Genomic DNA, 23,360 nt, shown 5'->3' on the forward strand with positions numbered 1-23,360 from the left:
TTTCTCCCAAATGTCCACTCAACAACTGATTAAAATCATTTTATTATTATTCATAACTTTTATAATATTTTTATTATTTATTTAACAATTAATATTTGAATCACAAATTTAATTTTCATTTAATTAAATAGCAAATCATGCATGATACTTCAGATGTTTCTTGATGGGGAGTTTTACAGTACTGTAATGTGCAATCGTCATATGTAACAAGTTGAGACACAAGTTATTTATTTCCTGTTAAATATGTCCAAAGGGTTATCAAAAGGTGTGATTATGATAAATTAATATATGACATGTTTTTCTGCCAATCACAGGTTAAGGCACTTTTTGTTTTTTATTCTTCGCAGCACTGAGGTTTCATGATCCATGAGATCAATTACATGCAATAACAAAATATTTTACATTTAATATATATATATATATATATATATATATATATATATATATATATATATATATTGAATACCTGAATATATAACAGGTAACAGGTTTTTTAGTAACTAAAAGAAAACGTAAAAATATATATAAAAGCCTTACTCAGTGTCACTGTACAATTTTTGTGATCAGTCACTATGTAGAAATCATTGTTGACTGCAAAATTAAATTTGATCTCAGATTTAGGTAACAATCATGATGCTGAGTTGATGTCCATGCTGACACTTTCTCTGGCGTTCCATCCTCTCTCCTTAGCAAACAGGTACACGCTCTCAAAAAGATCAGGGAATATAGTCATCAGGTTGGTTTTCGCAGCATCTGCTTTCCTGTGGAGAGAACAACACACAGACAACACAATTATTGTGCAAGAAAGTCTTATTTAAAAACTCATAATTTCTTACAAATATATGATACTTCTTTCCTTCTGTTGATCATTATTGCTCAGTTGTTACATTATTTGTACTCCACCTAGCGTTGTAAACACAGTACCAGCTTGGGTTGTGCATTATTTTTCCATAATTTAACAGTAATTATTAATTAATTTGTTAATTATTCCTGTAACTCACTGATGCTCGTGTAGGTTGCGTATAAAACGCAGTAGGCCCAGTGTGTTCTCAGGATAGGCTTTCTTCTTACCATCCAGTTTCTGGACAGTCTCAGACGGCAACTGAGAAAAAGATATTTTGGCACTTAACAATGAAGCTGCAATGTATTCCACTTCAAATTTACTTCAACTTTAACAATAATAGAAAGGCCAATTGTATGTCTTAATCTGGCCAATAATTGCAGGTGTCTAATGCCATTGATTGCTTTTTCACTTTAGGTTGCTCATGTCTGATAAAAAAACAAAAAAACACCATTGACAGAAGAATATAACTATAGGACAAATTATCTTAATTTGTATGTATTCATAAGTTATGGACTGCATTAAGGTTACACTTACTTTAGCTTTCCATTCAAAAAAGCTTTTCCCCTCTGTGTATTTTGCAATGGCATTAAGGAGCTCCGTATCTGCATTACGACAGTTTTCAGCCTCTTTCTCATTTCCCAATATATTCAGATACCGCACTCTCCTGAGACGATTTCAGAAACATTATACAATTAGCATTATACAAATATCATATACAGCTATATTATGACCGCTATGTCATCTCTATAGTGTCTCTAATAGTCTCTTTGTGACACCATGTTTAAAGCTACGTATATAAATTGTGAGTGAAAACAGATTGTTTTTAGGCTTAAAATGAATATGTTGGGATTAATGGCTCATGGACACTCTGGAAATATTTATTGAACTTGATTACTGTATTTAACCAGTCAAATGTCATCAAAAGCACAGTATACCTCTTATCAGTTCAGAAGAAGGGGTGGGCAAGGGTTTGCTCCACGGTTGGTCTCTCTTCTGGATTTTCATTGATCATCCACTCGACGAGATCCTTCGCTACATCATCATCCAGATGTTCCAGTGAGTATCTTCCTCTTAAAATGTTGGACTCACAATCAACATCTTCACCAAATGGATGTTGTCCTCCAGAGAGAATGTAGTACACTAACATCCCAGCAACCTTCAAACAGGTTAAAGTTACCACTAATACAGAATTTTTTGTAAAAACTTGTTGCATTGTTGGATTCATTCATCAGTTCTTCCTCAGTTTCGTGCATCAGAATAATAGTCATCCATTGTTATAGTTGTACGGATTTTCAAGTGATTGCAACTACATCTCTTTCTCATTAAACAATACACTTTGAGTTAAGTGATTAATATTGAAAACACACCTGAATGTCGGAGCTCCTCTTGTACCCAGTGTTGAACTTCTCCTTTATTGTCTCTTTTGCCTTCCAGCATCTAGTTCCAGCAATTCTTGTTCGTATAGTGGTTTCGCCTTGTTTTAGTCGGCGACTTATGCCAAAATCAGCCAATCTAGCTTTTCCATTTATGTCTGTAACAAATGGAAAGTCCACATTATTTCAGGGGGAAAAATTTGGGATGACGTTTTAATTACATAGATGTTGTAAATCAGGTTTGACTCCTACCAATCAGAACATTCTGGGGTTTGATGTCCCGATGAAGCACTTTGGTTTTCGGTTGGTGTAAAACCTGTAAGCTGCAGAGAACTTCATTCACCAGCTTTTTCAGAACCAAATTTTTCTCAGCATTATTATCTGGTAAATGCTCTTGGATATATTCCTCCAGTGTGTACTCACAAAGCTGAAGAACAAGATATCCAAAATGCTCATCTTCTGTAAAGTCCACATATCGCACAATGGAGGGACTATCAAGGTCTGGATGTCGTAGAAATTCCTCCTCATTTTTGAGGTCTTGGTAATTAAACTTATCCATTCGTTTCACGGCCACTTCTGTGCCGTCATCCCTCAAACCAAGAAAAACTTGTGTTCCATCACTTCCCCTAGCAATCAGAAATTCAGGGTTGAGTACAAGAGTAAGACTTCCCAGCTTATATGTCTCGTTAGCATCCATTTTAGCTAGCTTCTCAAGCTTGGGCCTCCAACGAAGACTGGTTTGATGCCACCTTCTAGAGTTCTCAGCAGGCGGTGTGAACGGCTGCACACTTGAGTTTGATTCCTCAATGGATTTCACTACAGTGTCTGGAAATGACTGTTCCTCTTTATCTTGCAGCTCACCCTTTTGTGATCCCACTTCTTGCTGGATTTTTTTCTTCTTTTTCTTCTTCTTCTTCCTGCAAGTTGATAGAGCAGCAGTCTCCTTACATAAACTACCCAATGCACTTGAGCCAGTTGGATTTCTTAGTGATTCATCAAACTTGTGCAGCTTTTTTTTCATGACTTCATCCATCGCTGTCTCTGCTTTGATAAGAATCATCTCTGGAATGGGAGACAGTCCATACAGTGCAACAAGTTCAGGAGAAAACACATTTATATTGGCGAACAGTCCATATGTCCACACTCTGATTAGACTTGAATAATCAGGACGTGTGAGAGGCAATAGACTTTTGCATAACTTCTCATAGACAGAATTGTTTGTACTCAGTTTCTGCTCAGATGTCTTCTGCATCATGACATTGAGTATCTTTAGTATCAGATGATTGACTATTTCTCCTTGTGCATTTCCAAAGCGCTGAAGCCTGTTTGTTAGAACTGGAACAAGCTCACTGAATACCTGAAAAGAGATGCTTTCACTGACACACAAGGCAACATTTAAGCATTTCAGTGCAATCGGACAGTTTTCCTGAGGGATTCTTGGGAAGCGCTTGATGAGTCCCTCAATGTATCTTTCTGCACTGTTTGTGTCTTTTAACCACTTGATGGCGCTCTGACGATACTGCTCTGCAGTCTGACCAACTACATCAAAGTAGAGCTCAAAATAAATCAAATTATCAAAAGGATCCTCTTCAAAGAAATGTTCATTATAGACTCTGTAAACTTCAGTCTGTTTTTTCGTTCGTACAGCACAAGAAAAAGAGAAAGATAAACGTACTTTCTCTGACAATTCACTCTGTGAATATAGATGACAAGTCATTCTCTCCACCTTTTTATCAAGTTCTGGATTAAACCCATAGTTCCTTAGAGGTGAAGCTCCAGCCTTTATAAGTGCTTTCAAAATGTCTATACGATCATGATTAACAGCATACTGCAATGGAGTAAACCTTTGTAATCCATGTCCATTTGGGTCAGCTTTTGCTGCAAGTAATCTTTCCACAATACTCAATGGAACTCCAGGTGTTAAAGCTGTATAATGTAGAGGTGTTTGGGCATTTGTTGAGGGTTTGTTAGGATCAGCTGACTCTTCAAGTAGATATGAGCAGATTTCTACATTTTTGCATAGAACTGCTGCTGTTAATAGTGTAACATCATCATCCCAGACTTCAGAAGAGTACAAACCATTAATATCTCTGCCTTTTAATAATTTCCGAAGTCTCTCTGGCTTGATGTCTATGATACATTTTATTAGGGGGTCTGTTTTTCTAGGTACTGCTGAAACTGGAACTGGAACTGGAACTACTTGGAACTGGAATGCCATGGATCTTCAAATACTCATTACAATCTGTCAAAAGATGTTAAACACTTGAAATTCAGGCACTGGGTAGCATTATTACTTATTATCTTATTAATTTACATTGATAATAGACACAGTGTTAATCTTTACGTTTTTGTGTTTAGATAAGTGTGTTGTCATGCCATGTGCATTAATCTCAGTTAATTTTACACTGTCAATGAAAAAATGATTAAATCGTTTTATAAAAGTACAAACATTTTGAAAATGTATGAACATGAAACTGTCCTTGTGAAAAACTGAGCTCCTCTTGAAATAATGTCATAGGAGTACACTGAAGTACCCTATTATTTTGGCAGCAGCTATTTGCAAAAGCAATTGATGCTATTTACACTGTGAAAATAAGATATTTTCTTAGCGATGGGCTAGACAGATGTGATCCGCGTTCACGAGTCCGTAGTGATGCTGATGACGTAAGACGCTGCTGACGTGTATCTGGTGCGTCCGTGTATTCGGGTTCAAATAAATATGGCTGGGCAAAAAAATGCAAGTCTTCCTCTGTGTGGAAATCCTTAGACATGTTTGTGAAGATTTTTTTGTTTCCAGCGTGCGTCTCCCTCAGACTGTAAACAAAGCTCGGGCGCACCAGACACACGTGAGCAGCGTCTTACGTCAGCAGCGTCACTGAACCCGGATCCCCAACAGAACCGGAAGACAATACAATCACTAGTGTAGCCAAAAAAGCGTCTCTGGGTGTGCATAAGAAATATTGGGTGTGCCACATATATTGTCAAATTAATGTGCAAAAAAACTCGGACCCGGCTTATCACTAACTTTACAGAATAGACTGGGCTGATGTGTAAAACTGGCTTGCCACATAAATATAATAGCCTACTAGGCCTACAGTATATAAAATATAACTCAGGGCTCAACATTAAGGCTTTACATGTGCTTGTCCTTCGAACAAGTAAATCGGCCATTCTCTTGTCCAAGTAAAAATCCAGAAATCGGTTTAAATGTATGCTTCATCTTTCATTTTAAATTCTTAGATTTGATCAATAAATTCAATTGAAATAATAAGACACTATGCTGTCACCAATCAAATTAATTAATTTACACTGAAAAATTACAACTGCATTAAATAATGTTATGAGATTGTTTTAAATATTTTTTGAAGATACAAATAATATCCCATATTCGAAAGAATGATAGCCTACTTTTAAACTCGAAACTAAATCACCAATAGGGGGCGACAGGTGACCGTCTTAATGAGTGAGTTATTGAGTCATTTATTCAAATGATTCGTTCAAACGGCTGAATCATTCAGGAATGAGATAGTTATTTAATGGGTCATTGAATCTTTGACTCAATCGATTCATTCAAAGCGCTGAATCATTCAGTAATGCGGTTATGTGTTCCGGTGAGCTGCGCTGTGGTTCTGCTGTTATCTTTGTTTTGAACTATTTTCGCTGCTCAAATAGAAAAAAACAGTCAATATTGTGTCTAAAATGTAAGTGACTTGATATTAATTACTTGTTTATTGAACTGCCATATGAAATCAGTGTCATATTTTCAATCGTGATGGTTTTCACCACTCTTGGTCACTGTGATGTTGCTTAACTGTATCATATCATATGTTATAAATATAAAAACTCCACATTAATTTTTTCAACCGCTCTATGTTCATAAAGTTTATTTGTGTGATCTGAGCTCATTTGTTTCCATTTCTCCTCATATGGCTGCGCGAGCCTCAACATCACAACCGTATTACCAGTCAGCGGCTGTTTACGGATTGGTTGGCACTTGGCAGTCAGAATGTAGGCAGATATTTTTTTAACGATAATTATATAAAAATTAAAATACATTTTAAATGTACAAATATTTTAAGTAAACAACAATAGTCCAAGTTTAGGAAACATTTTTATTAAAACTTCAAAAAAAAATCTGCATCTATTTTAGGTGTGCCAGCTGCCACTGTGGGTGGCACCGGCACACCCTGGCACACCCGTGGCTACGCCAGTGAATACAATGCTGAATAAAGTCGTAGTTTTTGTTATTTTTGGACAAAAATGTATTTCCGATGCTTCAAAACATTCTAACTAACCCACTGATGTCACATGGACTACTTTGATGATGTCTTTATTTCCTTTCTGGACAAGGACAGTATACCGTTCATACATTTTCAATGGAGGGACAGAAAGCTCTCGGACTAAATCTAAAATATCTTAAACTGTGTTCTGAAGATGAACGGAGGTCTTACGGGCTTGGAGCGACACGAGGATGAGTCATTAATGATATCATTTTCATTTTTGGGTGAACTAACCCTTTAATGATATTTCACTAAATTTTACATTTTACTTGTTTGCGCCCGATATTTTTTGTCTTAAAATATCCGGACATTTTAAGACAATCACCTGTTACCCGTAAGTCTCCTGTCCTTGTGAAACCATAGTGATACCCTTAACTAACATAGCCTACAAGTGTAAGAACACAAAAACACGCAGCTCTATCTCTATATGGCTCTGTTTTTTTTATCAACGAATCAACGATGCGGGATATTTGCAGTGGAAATAGACACTCCGATCAGTGTTAAAGATATTCTTGCTTTAATAACATCGTTAATGTTTTGTGTTTTACAGTCTGTTCAAGATATTGCACTTTGTGTAACCACTTAGAGCTACATATTTACACATAGCACATACTATTCTTGACCATTCCCTCCCCACTTCACTTTGTCTCTAATTGCCTAATATAGATTTTAAAATAGGCTTAACCTAGTTTGCATTTTTTCATGAAAATGAAACTTCGAGATGGGCGGACCGATCTCGAAGAGTCGATAGGCTACATTTTGGTGTTGGGTCCTCACTTAACGAAAGATCCTCACTTAAATTATAAATTCATTTGTTACAATATTATAGTTTGTACAATGCCTTCTGCACGTCTGAACGACCCTGCTGCACATGCAGTCGATAACAGCGCACTAGCCCAACTGTTAACGTTAGCCTATAGAAAGAGTAGCCTATCTGAAATTGTTTTACATTGAATTGCGACGAATGGAAATGTGACATAAAATAAACTGGTTTGTATGATGTTTGTTATGTTCAAATTAAAAGTTGCTAAAAGATAGGCAATTATCTGTGATTGCTGAAAGGCTAGGCTACTTTAAAAAAAACAGTGTGTCTGTTAAAATTACGGCTTTCAAATACAATCTAACTTAAATGGTTATAATTACCTGTTTTATTCCCAGAAATCGTAAAAACTTAAATCAAAAATCAAATCAAAAGATATTTGACTAAAAGAGACTACCGGTATTGGTAGCTATCTATCGTTGATACTTGGATAATAGGCTACTTGGTATCCGACAAAAAAAAGAGGTCTTCCTGGTTCTTACACACTGTATGCGTCATCCACCGCGCGAAAGGGTTATGCGAGTAACCACTGAAATGTTTGTCAGCTTCATAATTGTCGATCATGCTACAATATGCTAGTATAATATGGATGAAAATAAAACATCCTAAAATGAACACACTGAAATAATTCTATGTGCTTTGTAATTCTCTCCCCTATAATGTATATCTCCCCATTTGTAATTCTCTCAGCCTATAATGCTTAACGAAAATGAATACAGGCCCTCAGACAATTTAATCCATTTGTCTTGACCCAATAATGTTTATTATGCCATAATTCTGTCATGAGTCTGGTAGTCTCCTGTCTCCCTCTTCTGGTCACACACACCCATTACCTCACGCACCTTCAGTACTCTCAGCTGTTTCTAGTTATACCCTCATTACACTCACTCCTTCACACCTGTTCTCTCTTCTCCCTGATTGTTTGTGCTATTTCCTGCTCTCCCTTTTCCCTGTTTCTTTGCCAGATTATTACATTCTCTACACATGCAAGAGACAACTTACTACCTGCTGCATCCATCCTGTCCGAGTCCTGTCCGAGTCCTGTCCGAGTCTTGTCCGTGTTCTATCCGCCATCCAGTCTGGCTCAGGTCGGTCTTTTATTTGTTCTCTATTAATCTCTGCTCTACACTCTGTCCAGCCCGCCTGCTGCAGACGATCGCCCAGAGCATTCATCTCTACTATCTGTAGTACGCTCATTCTCTCGAGGGGATCAGAGAACAGCGTCCGCCGGTTCCTGTTCACAGACTGTTTGCTGCTGTCTACTTTAAGGAGAGACTCTATTATTTTCGTTATTGGAGCGCCAGCATCTACGGCTACCTTTCTGTTGTTTATCTTGAGGGATTTTTCTGTTGGACTGAGTTTATCTCTCGCTATTAAAGAGACTGTTATCTGCAAATCGCTTTTGGGTCTTACCTTTCCACATTACAAATTCAATGTCATTTTTATAACATCACCTGCATCATTGATGAAACATGGTGGTGGCCTTTCTGAAAGCTATAACCATCTTCATTCTTTCAAAACACTAACTTTACATTTGGTCAGAAACCAAGAGTGATGTTTCATAAACAGCATATAATTAAAAATGTACTTTATTAATTATTAATAGAATGCTAATTAGTGTTCATAAGCATTTATTTACAATAGTTTTCAAAAACATATGCCTAACATTCAACAAACGAGAATTTTAAAACAAGTCATGATTTACAAAAATTAAAATTCTATTTTTGCATATCAGATTAATCTAAAACTGGAATAAGGAGATTATCAAGTAATAGTTGTTCTTTATTGGGTTTTTATAAGACTTAAAGGAATATTAATAGATGTAAATCATGCTTTATCAGGCTGCAATAATTATTTAGGGTTGTGTTCTTCGCTCTGTATTCCAGCTTGAAAAATATGGAAAATAAGTTCTTATTTTCACACACTTGTTATTATAATAAGTCTGACATTCAACATGTATATCACTAGTACTTAAAGGTGCAGTAAGCGAGAAACACAGTTGATATTTGAAATAAATCTAAACAAACACCCTTCATTACTCCGCCCCCAAAATGCACAAATATACAATGCAAGATTGGATCTCTCTTTATCATAGCTGAAGCTGAAGATGACGAACTAAAGACAAGAAGAAAAAAATGAAGATATAGTACACAAGAGTATATATAAGCAAGAGTTTGTTGTTAGTCACCAGCAGCACACGAGCTCCAGACGAACAATGACACTCAAAACAGTCCTGTTACTATAGCTAACATTACAACACCAGCATATCTTGGTTCTGTGACACACAGCAAAACCAAAGTTACTCGCATATGGAGCAGAAACAACACAACCTCTGCATCCGTTTCCAGGCCAACAAATATTGTAATCAATACATTTTATACATTTTTGTCATCCTTTCTGTTGAAATCTACCTCCAAATAATTGACCTTTTCCTATAACATTGTGAGTTCCTATAACAAGTTTCATTTTGTTTACCTGTTCAACCAACAGCTATAGCAATACGATTAAAATGTTAGTTTTACAAAAAAAGATTGTAATTCATTATATAGGCCTATATGAAATTGTCAATTTCGTAGAAACATAGAACATAGCAATTTAGATCAGAGTGAAATATATTTTTATTTAAAATAGAGCCAGTCGCATCTTTCAGTGTCATGGGAACAACATTTTTGTTCCCCCAGGCATAGCGAATAAATTGAATAAAACTGATGTTGCACTTACATAAATATGCATTTTTATTTGTTCCATGTAAATAACATTAAAAATAAAAGGAGCAATTATAATAGGGTCCTCGCATCATTTGTGCTCGGGCTAAATACAGGTTAGGCCTTGGCACGTCCACTTTTATTGACTTTTCATTGTTGATATCATCAATTAATATAGCCTTTAAATATTTCTCTGGTCATTACTGCATCTGATTTTAAAGAGGCAAATTATCAGATCTGTTTTCTGTTTGTGATGCATTTAGGAAAAAGTAAAGTCAATTTGTGTCTTAACACACATTCATTCTTTAAAGCTTAAAATAAAAACAAACAAAACTTGATTAAAACAAGAAACAGTACTCAAGTAGCCTGTAACAACGACAAATAAAAAGAATACTTATGCACAATAGTTTCTTTCTTTTTGAGTGTAATGGTTTACAAACACTCTTCAGATTTGCGTGGAAATAAAACTGTACGCACTTCCTCGTTCTCACACCTGTCAGAACACGTCATTTATTACAGGATCACCTGAGCAAAACAATGTGTTCGACAATTTGTTGAATTCACAATACTGTACATTTGAAATATAAATAGTAAATACTAAATCTTTACACTGAAAAAATGTTATGTTGACTTTACTTAATTTTATTATGTCAAGGGGTCGCACGAAATAAAATGATCTAAATCCAGATATATTTTTTAAGTTGAACGTACTTATATTTTGTAAATTGGTTGTACTTATATTTTATAAGTAATTTCAGATTTATTATATTAATAAGTTTAGCTAAATTATTATGAGTTGAATTTACTCCATTTTTTCAATAATCAGCCTGTGAATCTAAACAATTGTGACAATTATAAAGCATACTGCAGTTCAAATAAAATTCAGTGATTCAGGTCAAATGATTGTGAAATAATGATTATTAAATAATAAGTAACACCATCAGATTACCTTTTCTATTAGTACATCTGGCTGTTATGATTCAGCCAGGTACAGAAATCTATCACAAATCTAAAGATATAGAGTTAAGGGTCAAGAGCCCAACTAAAACAAACACTAATCTCCATAATGGTGACACAAAATTACGGTTTTCTCCTTCAGTGATTCAGCTTGTTAACATCAGGTATCTTCAATATTTGCAATAAAAATAAAGACTTACTACTTGTTCTTTGACGTCTGTCTCTTATTTTTGTTTAAAATGCATAGGGATTTTGTATTGAACATAGCTCTGGATCACAGTGTCAAGGGGGCGGGCTCATTTTACTCTCAGTTTACTCATTTGAAAATGGTTAACTTTTAAGGAATTATTTGGATTAATAATGTTGCCTGTAATCTGTTGCCACAATTTTTAATGAAACATATTTTTTTCTAATTACTTTTAATTGAATAAAATTAACTTTTATTTTATTTTATAAGGGCAGTGAATTTGAAAACTACTAATAAAGCATAAGTAGGACTAAATAACACATTAAAATCAGTGAAATTAACCAGATAAAAACATATAACATTTACAAGGGGTCCGAATCATTTTTTTCAGTGGGGGACTGGTTCCCAGTTGCGTAGGCGCATGCTCTGCATTAGTTTAACTATAACAAAAGGATTAGAAAATATATGTTAAAATAATATAACAATGGGATAGATTACTGCTCACCTGCTCTGTGCTGCAGCCCTGCGTGTTGAGTTAGGTGTTATCATTGAAGCGTTGCCTTTTTACGGCTGCTCAAACCACACCTGTCCAAAGTTCTCCTTAAACAAAGTTTAAAATATAAGAGTCAAACCAGTTTTATCAGCAACACTGAACAGCCAATTTTAGGATTTTTTCAAAGATGGGTTAGACCTACACTTAATTTCAGTCCACTTTAGACATTCTACTAAATATAAGTAACTTTGCATGTTAACTATCTCTTATTAATTTCCAACTACATGTCAACTAACTCTTATTAGAGTATAAGTAGACTGTTAGATTAGGGTTAGGGTTAGTAGAATAAGTCGACATGTACCTGAAATGTTACTATGTAGTAAGTAGCATCAAAATAAAAAGTTAACATTTATTAAGCAGACAAACTACTAATACTCTAATGACTGATAGTTGATGTAGTTTGCAAAGTTTCTTATAGTTAGTAGTGTCTAAAGTGCCCTATTGAAAGGTTTACCGAAAGATAAAATGAAGAAAACTAAAAAATGGACAGATTATTAATATTACTGTTATATATTTACAGTATGATTAGAAAAGGACAAAGTTTGAGGTGGTTTGTGGGAAGTTTCACATTGATAAACTGATAACTGACTGCTGAAATTCATGCTGGGTTGTTTGATTAAAGTTTTAACATCACAAACATAAATAGTATTATGTTCAGTTTACTGCAGCCTTGTAGAATAATCTTTTTTTTTCAAATTCAATTTAAAACTTTTGAAAGTTTAATTCCAAAAAAATAATTCACAGATACATTTCTTCTATTAAGCTTACAGAATCTGCAGAATATTGCAGTATCTGTAAGATGTGTATATATATTTTTTAAAGTGTTGTAAACCTGAGCTCAATCGATCCAATGGCGGCATTCGATCAGCGGGTGAAGGTCTCTGCTTGTTACTGTCTTTCTGCGTGGCAACGTAATTTGATTAAATGAAATACATTTTCTCATATGTATTTTCTCGTTATTTCATTTGACTCCATAAATGAAAAAGGTTTTTAATGATATCTGTACATCATTAAATATGAGCGAATGTTTGACTATTCTTTTAACTCTTTACTGGAAATAATGTCAGAGTCGATTAGAATAAAATCAAATGTTTACAATTTATTATGTCAGGTAAATGTAGCGTGCCGACTACATAGTCAGTTCAAAGATAATCAATAAAAATCATCAAATGCTCTGGAATAAAGAGAAGAGATGCGAACCCGGCATTATAGGGAATACATGATGCTCGGAAGCTCTTAACATTCACGGGCTGATCTGGGGTACAGAATCGCCTGGAGCCCTTTGCTGCATTTCATTATAAAGACAAAACTACTCGGTTACTCACGTAACCTCAGTTCCCTGAGTTAGGGAACGAGTATTGCGTAGCTATACGCAGTGGGGAAACTCCTTTTCCTCGATTTACTGAAGCCTTTATGTAAAGCGCATTTGCAGCTGCACAGCTAGAACATGAGCGTCTGGCTCGCTCATAGGCTGCGCTGCGGCAACTGCACATCCAATGGCGCGGGCGCCTCTGACGTACGACCAATGAGAACACTCTGCGTCATACACGTCAGAGCCCGCCAAGGGGGCGTGACCTCAGTCTATAATAGCCCCCGAATTCGCCATTATAGCAGGTTTAACGACTGAAGCGACAACTTGCCATGTTACCATAGTGCGGCTGGCTACGCAATACTCGTTCCCTAACTCAGGGAACTGAGGTTACGTGAGTAACCGAGTAGTTCCCTTTCGAACGGTCACTTCGTATTGCGTAGCTATACGCAGTGGGGACGCCATGCAAAACGCCGCACTGAGTAACTGGCTGTCACTGCAACTCAGGACCCCTGAGCGTACAGAACAAGCCATAACCGCATAATTTATGTAAAAATAGACCAGACACCGTCAGGTCTCAGTAGTATACATCAGTAGAAATACCCAATATACTACACCAATGAACCCAGACTCTGTCGGGGTTATTAGTATACGAACATATACCCAGTCAAGTGGGTTTATAAATGAAATCTTAACCAGCTAAAGCGGGTTGATAACTGTTATGGAATATAACCGGCCGAAGCGGGTTTTATATATGTATGGAATTTATATATGTCATATAACCGGCCAAAGCGGGTTTTATATATGTCATATAACCGGCCAAAAGCGGGTTTATATATATATAAATATAACCAGCCACAGCGGGTTTATGTATGAACTACAACCGGCCAGCAGCGGGTTTCATGTATATATGTGAATGTGATTGTGCACAGTAATATATGACAAGACCGGCCACCAACGGGTCTTAATCATACCGAAAGCACCTTCGCCTGCAGGGAAGGCACTTCCATATTATAAAAACTCATAAATGTGGAAGGCGAGGACCAGCCGGCCGCATCACAAATATCACTAATGGGAATGCCAGATGACCAAGCCCATGACGAGGCCATACCTCTGGTTGAATGGACCTTGACGCCTATAGGGCAAACTTGACCCGCTGCGGTATAAGCCATAGAAATAGCATCCACTATCCATCTAGACAGTCTTTGCTTAGTGACTGGATCCCCCTTGGATCTACCACCAAAGCAGACAAAAAGCTGTTCTGATTGTCTAAAAGACGCAGAACGCTCCAGATAGATTCTCAGCGCTCTGACAGGGCAGAGAAGATTAACCTCTCCATCCTCTGCAGAAGGAGGGAGGGCTGATAACGTCACCACCTGTGCTCTGAACGGTGTTGAGAGCACTTTAGGAACGTAACCATGTCTGGGCTTGAGGACGACTCTGGAGTCATCTGGACCCCACTCCAAACATGCAGGGCTCACAGAGAGTGCCTGCAGATCTCCCACTCGCTTGATAGATGCCAAAGCCATAAGGAGAGCGGTCTTCAGCGAGAGGGGTTTTAGATCAACCGATTGGAGCGGTTCGAAAGGTGGACCTTTCAGAGCCCCCAGGACCGTGGAGAGGTCCCAAGATGGCACAGATGGAGGTCTGGAGGGGTTCATTCTCCTAGCACCTTTAAGGAATCTGACGACCAGGTCGTTTCTTCCTAGTGACTGGCCAGCCACCAGAACATGATGTGCTGCTATGGCTGCCACATACACTTTGAGCGTGGACGGGGAGCGACCCGCATCCAGCAGCTCCTGTAAGAATGAGAGAACTACAGATATCTCACATGACTCTGGGTCAGCCTGATTTTTCGCGCACCAGCTGGAAAAACCCGACCATTTCGAAGCGTAAAGGCGCCGAGTCGACGGGGCCCTGGCTTCAGATATAGTGCTTAAGACCTTCTCAGGAAGGTCTTTGGGTACCCGTTGAGGGGCCACACCTGGAGGGCCCATAAATCGGGTCTCGGATGCCACAATGTCCCGTTCGCCTGTGTGAGGAGGTCTTTCCTCAGTGGGACAGGCCATGGGATTGTGTCCGATAACTGAACCAGTTCCGGGAACCACGGTCTGGTTTTCCAGAGAGGGGCCACCAGAAGGACTGGGCACCCGCTCTCTCTGACCCGTTTGATGACTTGTGGAATCATCGAGACGGGGGGAAAGGCATAAAGGGGACGGTTGGGCCAGACATGGGCCAGCGCGTCCCTGTCCTTCGAGAAGAACAATTTGCAGTGGGTGTTGATTCTCGAGGCGAACAGGTCGACTTCGGCCTCGCCAAACACCTTCCATATCAGACTGACCGTCTGTGGGTTCAGGGACCACTCGCCGAGGGGAGTGTTGCCCCGTGAAAGCATATCCGCGCCCACATTCTGGATGCCCGGTATATGCGCTGCTCTCAGAGAGCTCAGGTTGGTTTGTGCCCATAAGAGGAGGTCTCTCGCCATCGCATGCAGGTTTCCTGACCTGATGCCCCCCTGGCGATTTATGTAGGCCACCACTGATATATTGTCTGTGCGGACTAAAACGTGGTGACCCCTGAGGTTCGACAGAAATGCTTTCAGGGCCAATCCAACTGCTTTCATCTCCAGACAGTTGATATGTAAGCTCTGCTCCGTGCTCGACCAGAGGCCGGATGCAGGCATGCCCTCGTGCAGCGCTCCCCAACCCAGGTTGGACGCATCTGTAAGAACCATTTTCCTTCTGGAAATTGTTCCCATTGTCACCCCCTCGTGGTACCAGTTCTGCGCTCGCCAGGGAATCAGGGTTCTTAAACAACCGTGATTTACCATAACGCGCAAGTTGCCTGACTGCCATGCGTGAGTTGGCACACGTCGTTTCAGCCAATGCTGCAGCGGGCGCATGCGCAGTAATCCCAAGCGGAGTACTGGCGATGCTGCTGCCATGAGACCAAGCAGTTTCTGAAATTTCTTCAGTGGCGCGTGCTCGCGCGCTCTGAAAGTGCCTGTAAGCGCTCGCACTGAGAGCGCGCGCTCTGGTGTGAGTCGCGCTGTCATCGCTCTCGAGTCTAAAACTGTACCCAGAAAGATCACACTCTGGCTGGGGGTTAGTTTGCTTTTTGAAACATTGATTGTGAAACCCAGGCATTTTAGATGGCTGAGAATCAAATCCCTGTCAGCTAATAGCTCGGTTCTCGACTGTGCCAGCACCAGCCAGTCGTCGAGATAATTTAACACACGCACTCCCTGATGTCTCAGAGGAGAAAGCGCTGCATCCACACACTTCGTGAATGTACGGGGTGCTAACGATAGACCGAACGGCATCCGAATGGAATGGCCTGTGACGAGGGTTTATCTGAATGTGAAAGTAAGCGTCTTTCAGATCAATTGTGACAAACCAATCCCCCGTGCGCACTTGCGCGAGGATATGTTTGATAGTTAACATTTTGAACGGCCGTCTCATGAGAGCTTTGTTCAAATGTCTCAAATCTAGAATGGGTCTGAGACCGCCGTCTTTTTTCGGAATCAGAAAATAGCGGCTGTAAAAACCCATGTGTTTTAGCGCGGGGGGGACTAATTCTATCGCCCCTTTTGCTAATAGATTCTGTACTTCGCTGCGAAGCACGTGACCCACGTTGCTTCTCACCGAAGTCTCGAGAACCGCCTGAAATTTCGGGGGTCTGCGAGCGAATTGGAGCGAGTAACCTCGCTTTATAGTGTTTATGACCCAACTCGACACACCGGGGATAGCTTGCCAGGCTAGAACACGTGTGGCTAGGGCTTGACACACTGACTGGGGCTGGTCGCCTAATGTAGGGGGACCGGATACCCTTATCATGTGATTTGTGCATACATTGAGTATTGGACTGACTGTACAAGCATTCGCGTGTGGGGAAGTCAGTGTTACAACAGGGGAGGGGCCGCCTAGTGAAGGGGGACCTGATACCCTTATATTGTGATTTGTGCACACATTGAGTATTGGACTGACTGTACAAGCATTTGCGTGTAGGGAAGGCAGTATTATAACGGGGGAGGGGCCGCCTGATGAAGGGGGACCGTGAACCCACGTGTTGTGTTTGTGAAACATACTCTTTTTGTGCTTTATATGGGTCGCCGTGAAAACGGCGTTTGTTTGCAAGAACGCGCTTACTGTTGCGGGCCTGTTTGCAGTAATAAAATCCCCAGCCACCTGAACTGAACAAGGGGCTGTGGGAAGTTTTGTTGACTTCTTCGAGGGTGGTCCGGCGAGTGCGGGACCCGTGCCCTCTCTCTTTCCCCTGCATGCTAGGACGACTTTGGCGGCGCTGTGTGAGGCGCGGCGCTTGGTCTGGGGCCTTGGCGTCGGGGAAGCGGGAAGCGCTTGGTTGCTCTCGGCTGGCGCTGGGCATCAGCCGCAGGGCGGGGCTGAGAGGCCTGCTTCGTGGGCTTTGTTGGCCGAGGCGTCGGCGGGGCTAGCTTGTGAGCACTTGACGCCGAGCTAGACCGCTTAGGCAGGAAGTGACGCATGGCCTGGGACGCTTTCTGTGCCTCGGTGTATCTTTCTGAGAACCCCTTCACTGCCGGGCCGAAGAGGCCGGTGCTGGATACTGGGGCGTCGAGGAACTTTGTTCTCTCCGCGTCCTTAATGTCAGTGAGGGTAAGCCAGAGGTGGCGCTCGAGCACGACCAAACTCGCCATATTCCTCCCGATAGCCTGCGCTGTGGCCTTAGTAGCTCTCAGGGCCAGGTCTGTGGCGCTCCGAAGGTCCCGAAAAGCCTCAGGGTCCGGGCCAGCCTCGTCCATAGACCGGAGGAGTTTGGCCTGGTAAACCTGCAGCACGGCCATCGTGTGCAGGGCCGATGCAGCCTGACCGGAGGCGGAATACGCGCGTCCGGCGAGGGCTGAAGTGCTACGGCACGGCTTGTTGGGATGCACAGCTCTAGTTCGCCAGCTAGCAGCTGTGTTCGGGCAGAGACGAGCGGCCAACGCCTCTTCGAGGGGCGGCAACGACTCATAGCCTTTTTCCGCTGCTCCGTCCACGGAGGAGAGCGTCGCGAAAACTGCGGGGCCTCGTGTAGAATAAGGAGTGCGCCAGGCCTTGGTAAGCTCCTCGTGTACCTCAGGAAAAAATGGCGCTGGCTTGTGACGAGGGGCCTGTTGGTGCCCTGGCAGAAACCAGCCATCCAGCCGACTTCGAGGGGGTTCAGCGGGCGCGGCCCACTCGAGCTCGAGGTCCGTTACGGCCTGCGTCAGGATCCGAAGCATTTCCGCGTCGGAGTTAGTCCTGGTAGCTGAGGCGTTGGGCGTCGGCTGGGAAGCCATGACGGGGTCGAAAGAGCCCGGCCATTCTTCCTCAGACGCAGCGATAGACAGGCTGTCGTCGTGCTCGCTAGGCCCGCCGAAGGAGACAAGGCCCGCCACGTGGGGGGGGGCGCTGATCTCCCTCGAACAGGACCGGAGATGAACGGGTTGGAGAGAGTGAGGCACGCGGGGACGAGGCCGGCGTGCGTTCACTAACATCCATGTTCTCCGGCTGCCGTTGGCTGCGGCGCTTCTTCTTCCTTGGCTGAAGTAGGGCCGGAAAAGGAAGCGCGGGAGAGGCGGCGTCGCCGTCACGGGAGAGGGCTAGCCGAGTTCGCAGCACGGAGATAGGCATGCTCTCGCAGGCCGCACATCCGCCGGCAGACAGTGCATTCTCCGCGTGGTGAAGTCCCAGGCATGGAATGCAGCTAGCGTGTTCGTCCGCCTCGTGCAGCTTGCATCCGCACGTGGCGCAGGTCTTAACACGAGGCATTTGAACAACGCTCGTACAAATAATACAATATACAATGAGCAATGAAAAGGATATCGCCGGATAGCCACAGGAGAGACGGCGTCAGGAGAAACACGGTGAAATGTGTCGTCTGCTGAACTGTAGCTGGCTCAGGCTGAAGGCTTGTTCGACGGCGAAGGCTCAATAAATGGTCAGAGTATATATAATGTACTCGTACATTATAGTACATGTATAATGTACTATAATGGCGAATTCGGGGGCTATTATAGACTGAGGTCACGCCCCCTTGGCGGGCTCTGACGTGTATGACGCAGAGTGTTCTCATTGGTCGTACGTCAGAGGCGCCCGCGCCATTGGATGTGCAGTTGCCGCAGCGCAGCCTATGAGCGAGCCAGACGCTCATGTTCTAGCTGTGCAGCTGCAAATGCGCTTTACATAAAGGCTTCAGTAAATCGAGGAAAAGGAGTTTCCCCACTGCGTATAGCTACGCAATACGAAGTGACCGTTCGAAAGGGAACCTCTTTTACATGGGAACATGTGCTAACAATGTAAATTTGCATTCAGATGTTACACCTTTTGAAAACAGGAGGCCATTTGCCGAGAAGTCACACCCTTCTGTCTGCAAGATATTTCTAAACTATTAAGAACTTTATTACCTTTTGGTTTACTTCTTTGGAAATGAGACATTTATACCAGTCGCACTGAGACATTTCAAATGATACCAAACATGTATAAAACTGTATGATAATTGCTCACATTAAAACCATACAGATTTTGGGTGAGTTTCAGATGATCTCAGCATGAGGGAGAAGGAGTGGGGGGAGAGAGAAAGAGTTGTATTCTGAGGTGAGACTTTTCGTCTCAAATGGTGATGCTAACTTCACAAGAGTGAGTTCAAATATTAATTTCCTTTGTTCTCTCAGAGAGTAGCTCTCTCTTCCAGTTCTTCCAGTTTATCCAGTCTTACAGTGTGATCATTTTTTTAGTAGGGCCTACCTACTGCCAAGGTTGCTTTGTAACAGATATTTACATATTTTCCGTAAGATAAAGCAAGAACTGAAATTATCCTGTTTAAAAATGTACTACTGACATTTTTTACCTGTCAATGTTTTTCAGCTGTCAGGGCCTCATTTCCCAAACAACAATAGACCTTAGCTCATCTTATGGCTCGTTTCCACTGAGCAGTACGGGACGGTACAGTACGGTTCGGTTCGGGTCAGTAAACCATGATCCGGCTAGCGTTTCCACCGCCAACAGTACCCTACTTGATAGGCGTGGTGTTTGCCGGAAAGAAGCGGTCAACGTCATTTTCGCGCGAAGAAGAAAGCGACAAAGTAAACACCAATGGATGGCATAGAGCAGATCTTGTACTTGCTTCTCGGCATGTTTGTCACAAGAAGACAAGCGCCGACATTAGGCATTTCTCAATACCAAGTATGTAAAGTTCTCAGCAGAAGGACTCCTGAGGACGCGAGTCCGGTAATTCTCCAAATGGAACAGCGTATTCGTGAAAGCGTCACTCAGCTCGCTCTGCATGTACATTTTAGGCAACAATAAAACGAAATATGTTATAAAACACCACTCTGCCTCTTTTCGTTTTCATTTAAATAAATTTTAAACATTATAGGCACACAAATGTGGTTCAGGCAATGTATAGACCTGATTACATTATTCACAGCATGTTTAACGGTAGCCTATTGATAACAAAACGAAATATAAAACACAACCCCGCATTTCGTTTAAATTTAAAAAAATATTAAACATATTCCAGGCAATATGTGCATTTGTACAAATGTTGCAATAAACAACATTACAGTGATAATCTTGTAATAAAAAATGACAAAACTCAACCATATCTCTTTTTGTTAAATTTCAGTTTTATCAATAATAGCCATTATAAAAGTATAAGTAAAAGGTAACGTTACAAGAAGCTATGCAATAAGAAATAAAGCAAACAATTCAGTCAAACATACAAATTCAGCGCTAGTCTAACGTTAACGTTACAACGGAAAAGTTATAGCCTAAATATATGAAACTTCACTTAGCCCTCCTCAGCCAAAACGATTGGCCAGGGAATGAATTATCGATTCACGAGACCAAAGAACACCCGTTAGATATACACAAGACGAATTACCACTACAGAGTCAGCGGCAAACGTCAGAACGACTAGCCGAGGAAAGGCTGTTCCAGGCGGGGAACATGAGCGCCGGGCGCCCGGTGATCGCCTGGAATGGATCAAATTATCATAAATCCTTATAAATAAACCGCAGATTTGAGCTTTAAACAACTACATCCTCGCCTCAAAAACTCTTAAAACTACATTTCGTGAAAGAATAACCGTAGTATTATATTCCAACTGTATATTAAAAATGGCGCTTCTTATGTTGTCATTCCCCTTATAGCACGCGCAAGTGACGATCTCTGTCAACCAATCAGCGTTCTGCAGTGAGTCTAGCTCCACCCTTTAGTACCGTTCCACTGTGCTAGGTACCCCAACGGAAGGGTACCCAAAAAGTGGTACGGTACGGTTCGGCTTTTTGGTACCATTCACAACTTTTGACAGTGGAAACGCAAATAATTGCGTACCGTACCGAACTGTACCGTACCATACCGCTCAGTGGAAACGTTTTTACTGTACGTTCACACCGCCGCCGACTTGAGCGACAAAGAAGCTCTGGCCGCCGCCCTGCCAAGACGCTTGTCAAAAAGTGGGGAAGCTTGTTGACACTTTGGCCGCTCTGACGTAGCAGGGAGAAGAGTATTGTCACAACATTAAATGTAATAAACAGAGAAAACAAGTAATATATTGAAGAAACCTTTTATAATGACAGCATTTTTATAACCGTTTTGGTCACATTTGATCGGGGGAAAAAGAGAATAATTAGCTATTATTATTATTATTATTTGCAATTAGTGCAATTGGTCAAATCGGTGTTACTGTGAGCAAATGAATTGCATTCCCGCTTGAAAAGAGCGTTCGTATTTCAAATAAAAGTTGCGCTCATTCTCAAACGTGTATCACTGGATCATGGATAATCGCAAAGTTGTTGTGTTTGGTGCTGCTGTATTGTATTTTCTCGGAACTAATGTTTTGGTAGGAACAAAAGTTTACATGGTGTGTTTCTCTGGAATCAGCCAGCGCGAAGGACGTCTATATTCCGATTGGTTGCTGGCTTTTGCCGCTGCTTGCCGCTGAACCGTGTCATAGCTCATTACCATAAAGTTGAGCTACTTTCAACTTTCTGAGTGACGCTCAAAACGCCCAAAACGCGACGCCGATGGATTTGACGCTCCTTGCAGCTGAGAGAAGCCAGCTTCCATTGAAAATTAACGTACGGTGGTGTGAACGTACAGTTACATCTGTCTTTATTTAAAACTAATTTATGAAATACATTCATGATGCGAAATCAATGTAGGCTATACGTATTTAAAAATAACAACAATCAAATATGTGGAATTGAGCTGAAGAACTTTTTCAGACTCGCCCTGGAGTTCCATCCTCTCTCCTTTGCAAACCCGAACACACTCCCAAACAGATCAGGGAATGAATCCATCAGGTTGATGCTCTCTGCGTCCTCTGGACTATGTAAAGAAATGAGACACCAAAAAACATGGTCTGACACACAATACTACTAAATTATTTAACAAATGTGCATCACGTCATGTTATCTGTAACTCACTAATGCTCGTCAAAGTTGCGTATAAAACGCAGCAGACCCAGTGTGTTCTCAGGATAGACTTTCCTCTTACCATCCACTATCTGGACAAGCTCAGACGGCAACTGACAAAATAAATATTGACTTTATTACTTTTGCTTTACTTTATTTAAAGTAAACAGGCCATGAACTACATTCAAATGATTTGTAACAAATCTTGAAGACATGAAATCAGATTCTTTAAGTTGTTACTATTTTCATTTATTTAATTATATTTAAAATGTTATATTTACATGTGTATATGGATATGTTTGAATATGTCTGCACTGAAGTTAGATTCACTTTAGTTTTCCATTCAGAAAAGCTTTTCCCCTCAGTGTATTTTTCCTCATCAACATTACGACAGTTTCGGGCCTCATTCTGGTTCCCCACTTTTTTCAAATACTCCACTCTCCTGACAGGATTTCAAAAACCGCACAGATGATAAAAAAAAAATATAAACATCGTATGATAAAAACTTTCTACAGTGGATGAAATTTCCTCTTCATTTAATATAAAATCATAATAAGCTATACTATAAGTAGTGCTGAACCTTTCTGGCTTGTTTAGACTGATAAATGCCATTGCCAGATCAATGGAATATTCTACCTTTCATCAGTCCAGAAAAAGGGGTGTGCAAGGGTTTGCTCCACAGTTGGTCTTTTGTTTTGATTTTCATTGATCATCCACTTGACGAGATCCTTCGCTACATCATCATCCATCATCCAAAGTTTTAACATCACAAACAGAAATAGTATTATCTTCAGTTTACTGCAGCCTTGTAGAAATTGTTTTTTTTTCAAATTCAATTTAAAACTTTTGAAAGTTTAATTCCAAAAAATAATCTTTGAGGGTTTGCTGTGCCAGCCGAGGAATTGCCATTGAAA

At 40.8% G+C, this 23,360-nt stretch overlaps 1 protein-coding gene across 4 annotated transcripts; it reads right to left on the bottom strand.

Moving 5' to 3' along the window:
• Window positions 1-458: 458 nt before the first annotated feature.
• On the bottom strand, window positions 459-23,188 carry LOC143710752 (2-5A-dependent ribonuclease-like). Of its 4 annotated transcripts, none has more exons than XR_013194636.1 (7): window positions 7,641-7,758; window positions 2,470-4,459; window positions 2,212-2,375; window positions 1,780-1,914; window positions 1,379-1,508; window positions 1,002-1,102; window positions 459-761 (listed from the first exon to the last, which is right to left on the bottom strand). XR_013194636.1 is itself a non-coding variant. In XM_077201881.1 (4 exons), the coding sequence occupies exons 1-4, from the start codon at window positions 23,157-23,159 to the stop codon at window positions 629-631; spliced, it is 441 nt and encodes a 146-aa protein (XP_077057996.1). In that variant the 5' UTR covers window positions 23,160-23,188; the 3' UTR covers window positions 459-628. The 4 variants fall into 4 exon arrangements, 2 of the variants coding, with proteins under 2 accessions (XP_077057996.1, XP_077057997.1); XR_013194635.1 differs by having other exon boundaries at window positions 1,780-2,000; XM_077201881.1 differs by lacking the exons at window positions 1,780-1,914; window positions 2,212-2,375; window positions 2,470-4,459; window positions 7,641-7,758 and adding an exon at window positions 23,083-23,188.
• Between the last annotated feature and the right edge of the window lie 172 nt (window positions 23,189-23,360).

The sequence above is a fragment of the Siphateles boraxobius genome, unplaced genomic scaffold, assembly GCF_051911475.1.
Source record: "Siphateles boraxobius isolate OS27281-9 unplaced genomic scaffold, OSU_SipBor_1 48, whole genome shotgun sequence".
Lineage (NCBI taxonomy): Eukaryota > Metazoa > Chordata > Actinopteri > Cypriniformes > Leuciscidae > Siphateles > Siphateles boraxobius.

Coding starts and splice junctions, on each gene's coding strand:
- LOC143710752 (XM_077201881.1), bottom strand. CDS start 23,159: ATGATCAATGAAAATCAAAACAAAAGACCAACTGTGGAGCAAACCCTT. Junction 1,509..23,082: donor TTTTTCTGGACTGATGAAAG/GTAGAATATTCC, acceptor AAATCGTCTCAG/GAGAGTGCGGTATCTGAATA. Junction 762..1,001: donor CGCAACCTACACGAGCATCA/GTGAGTTACAGG, acceptor TTCTCTCCACAG/GAAAGCAGATGCTGCGAAAA.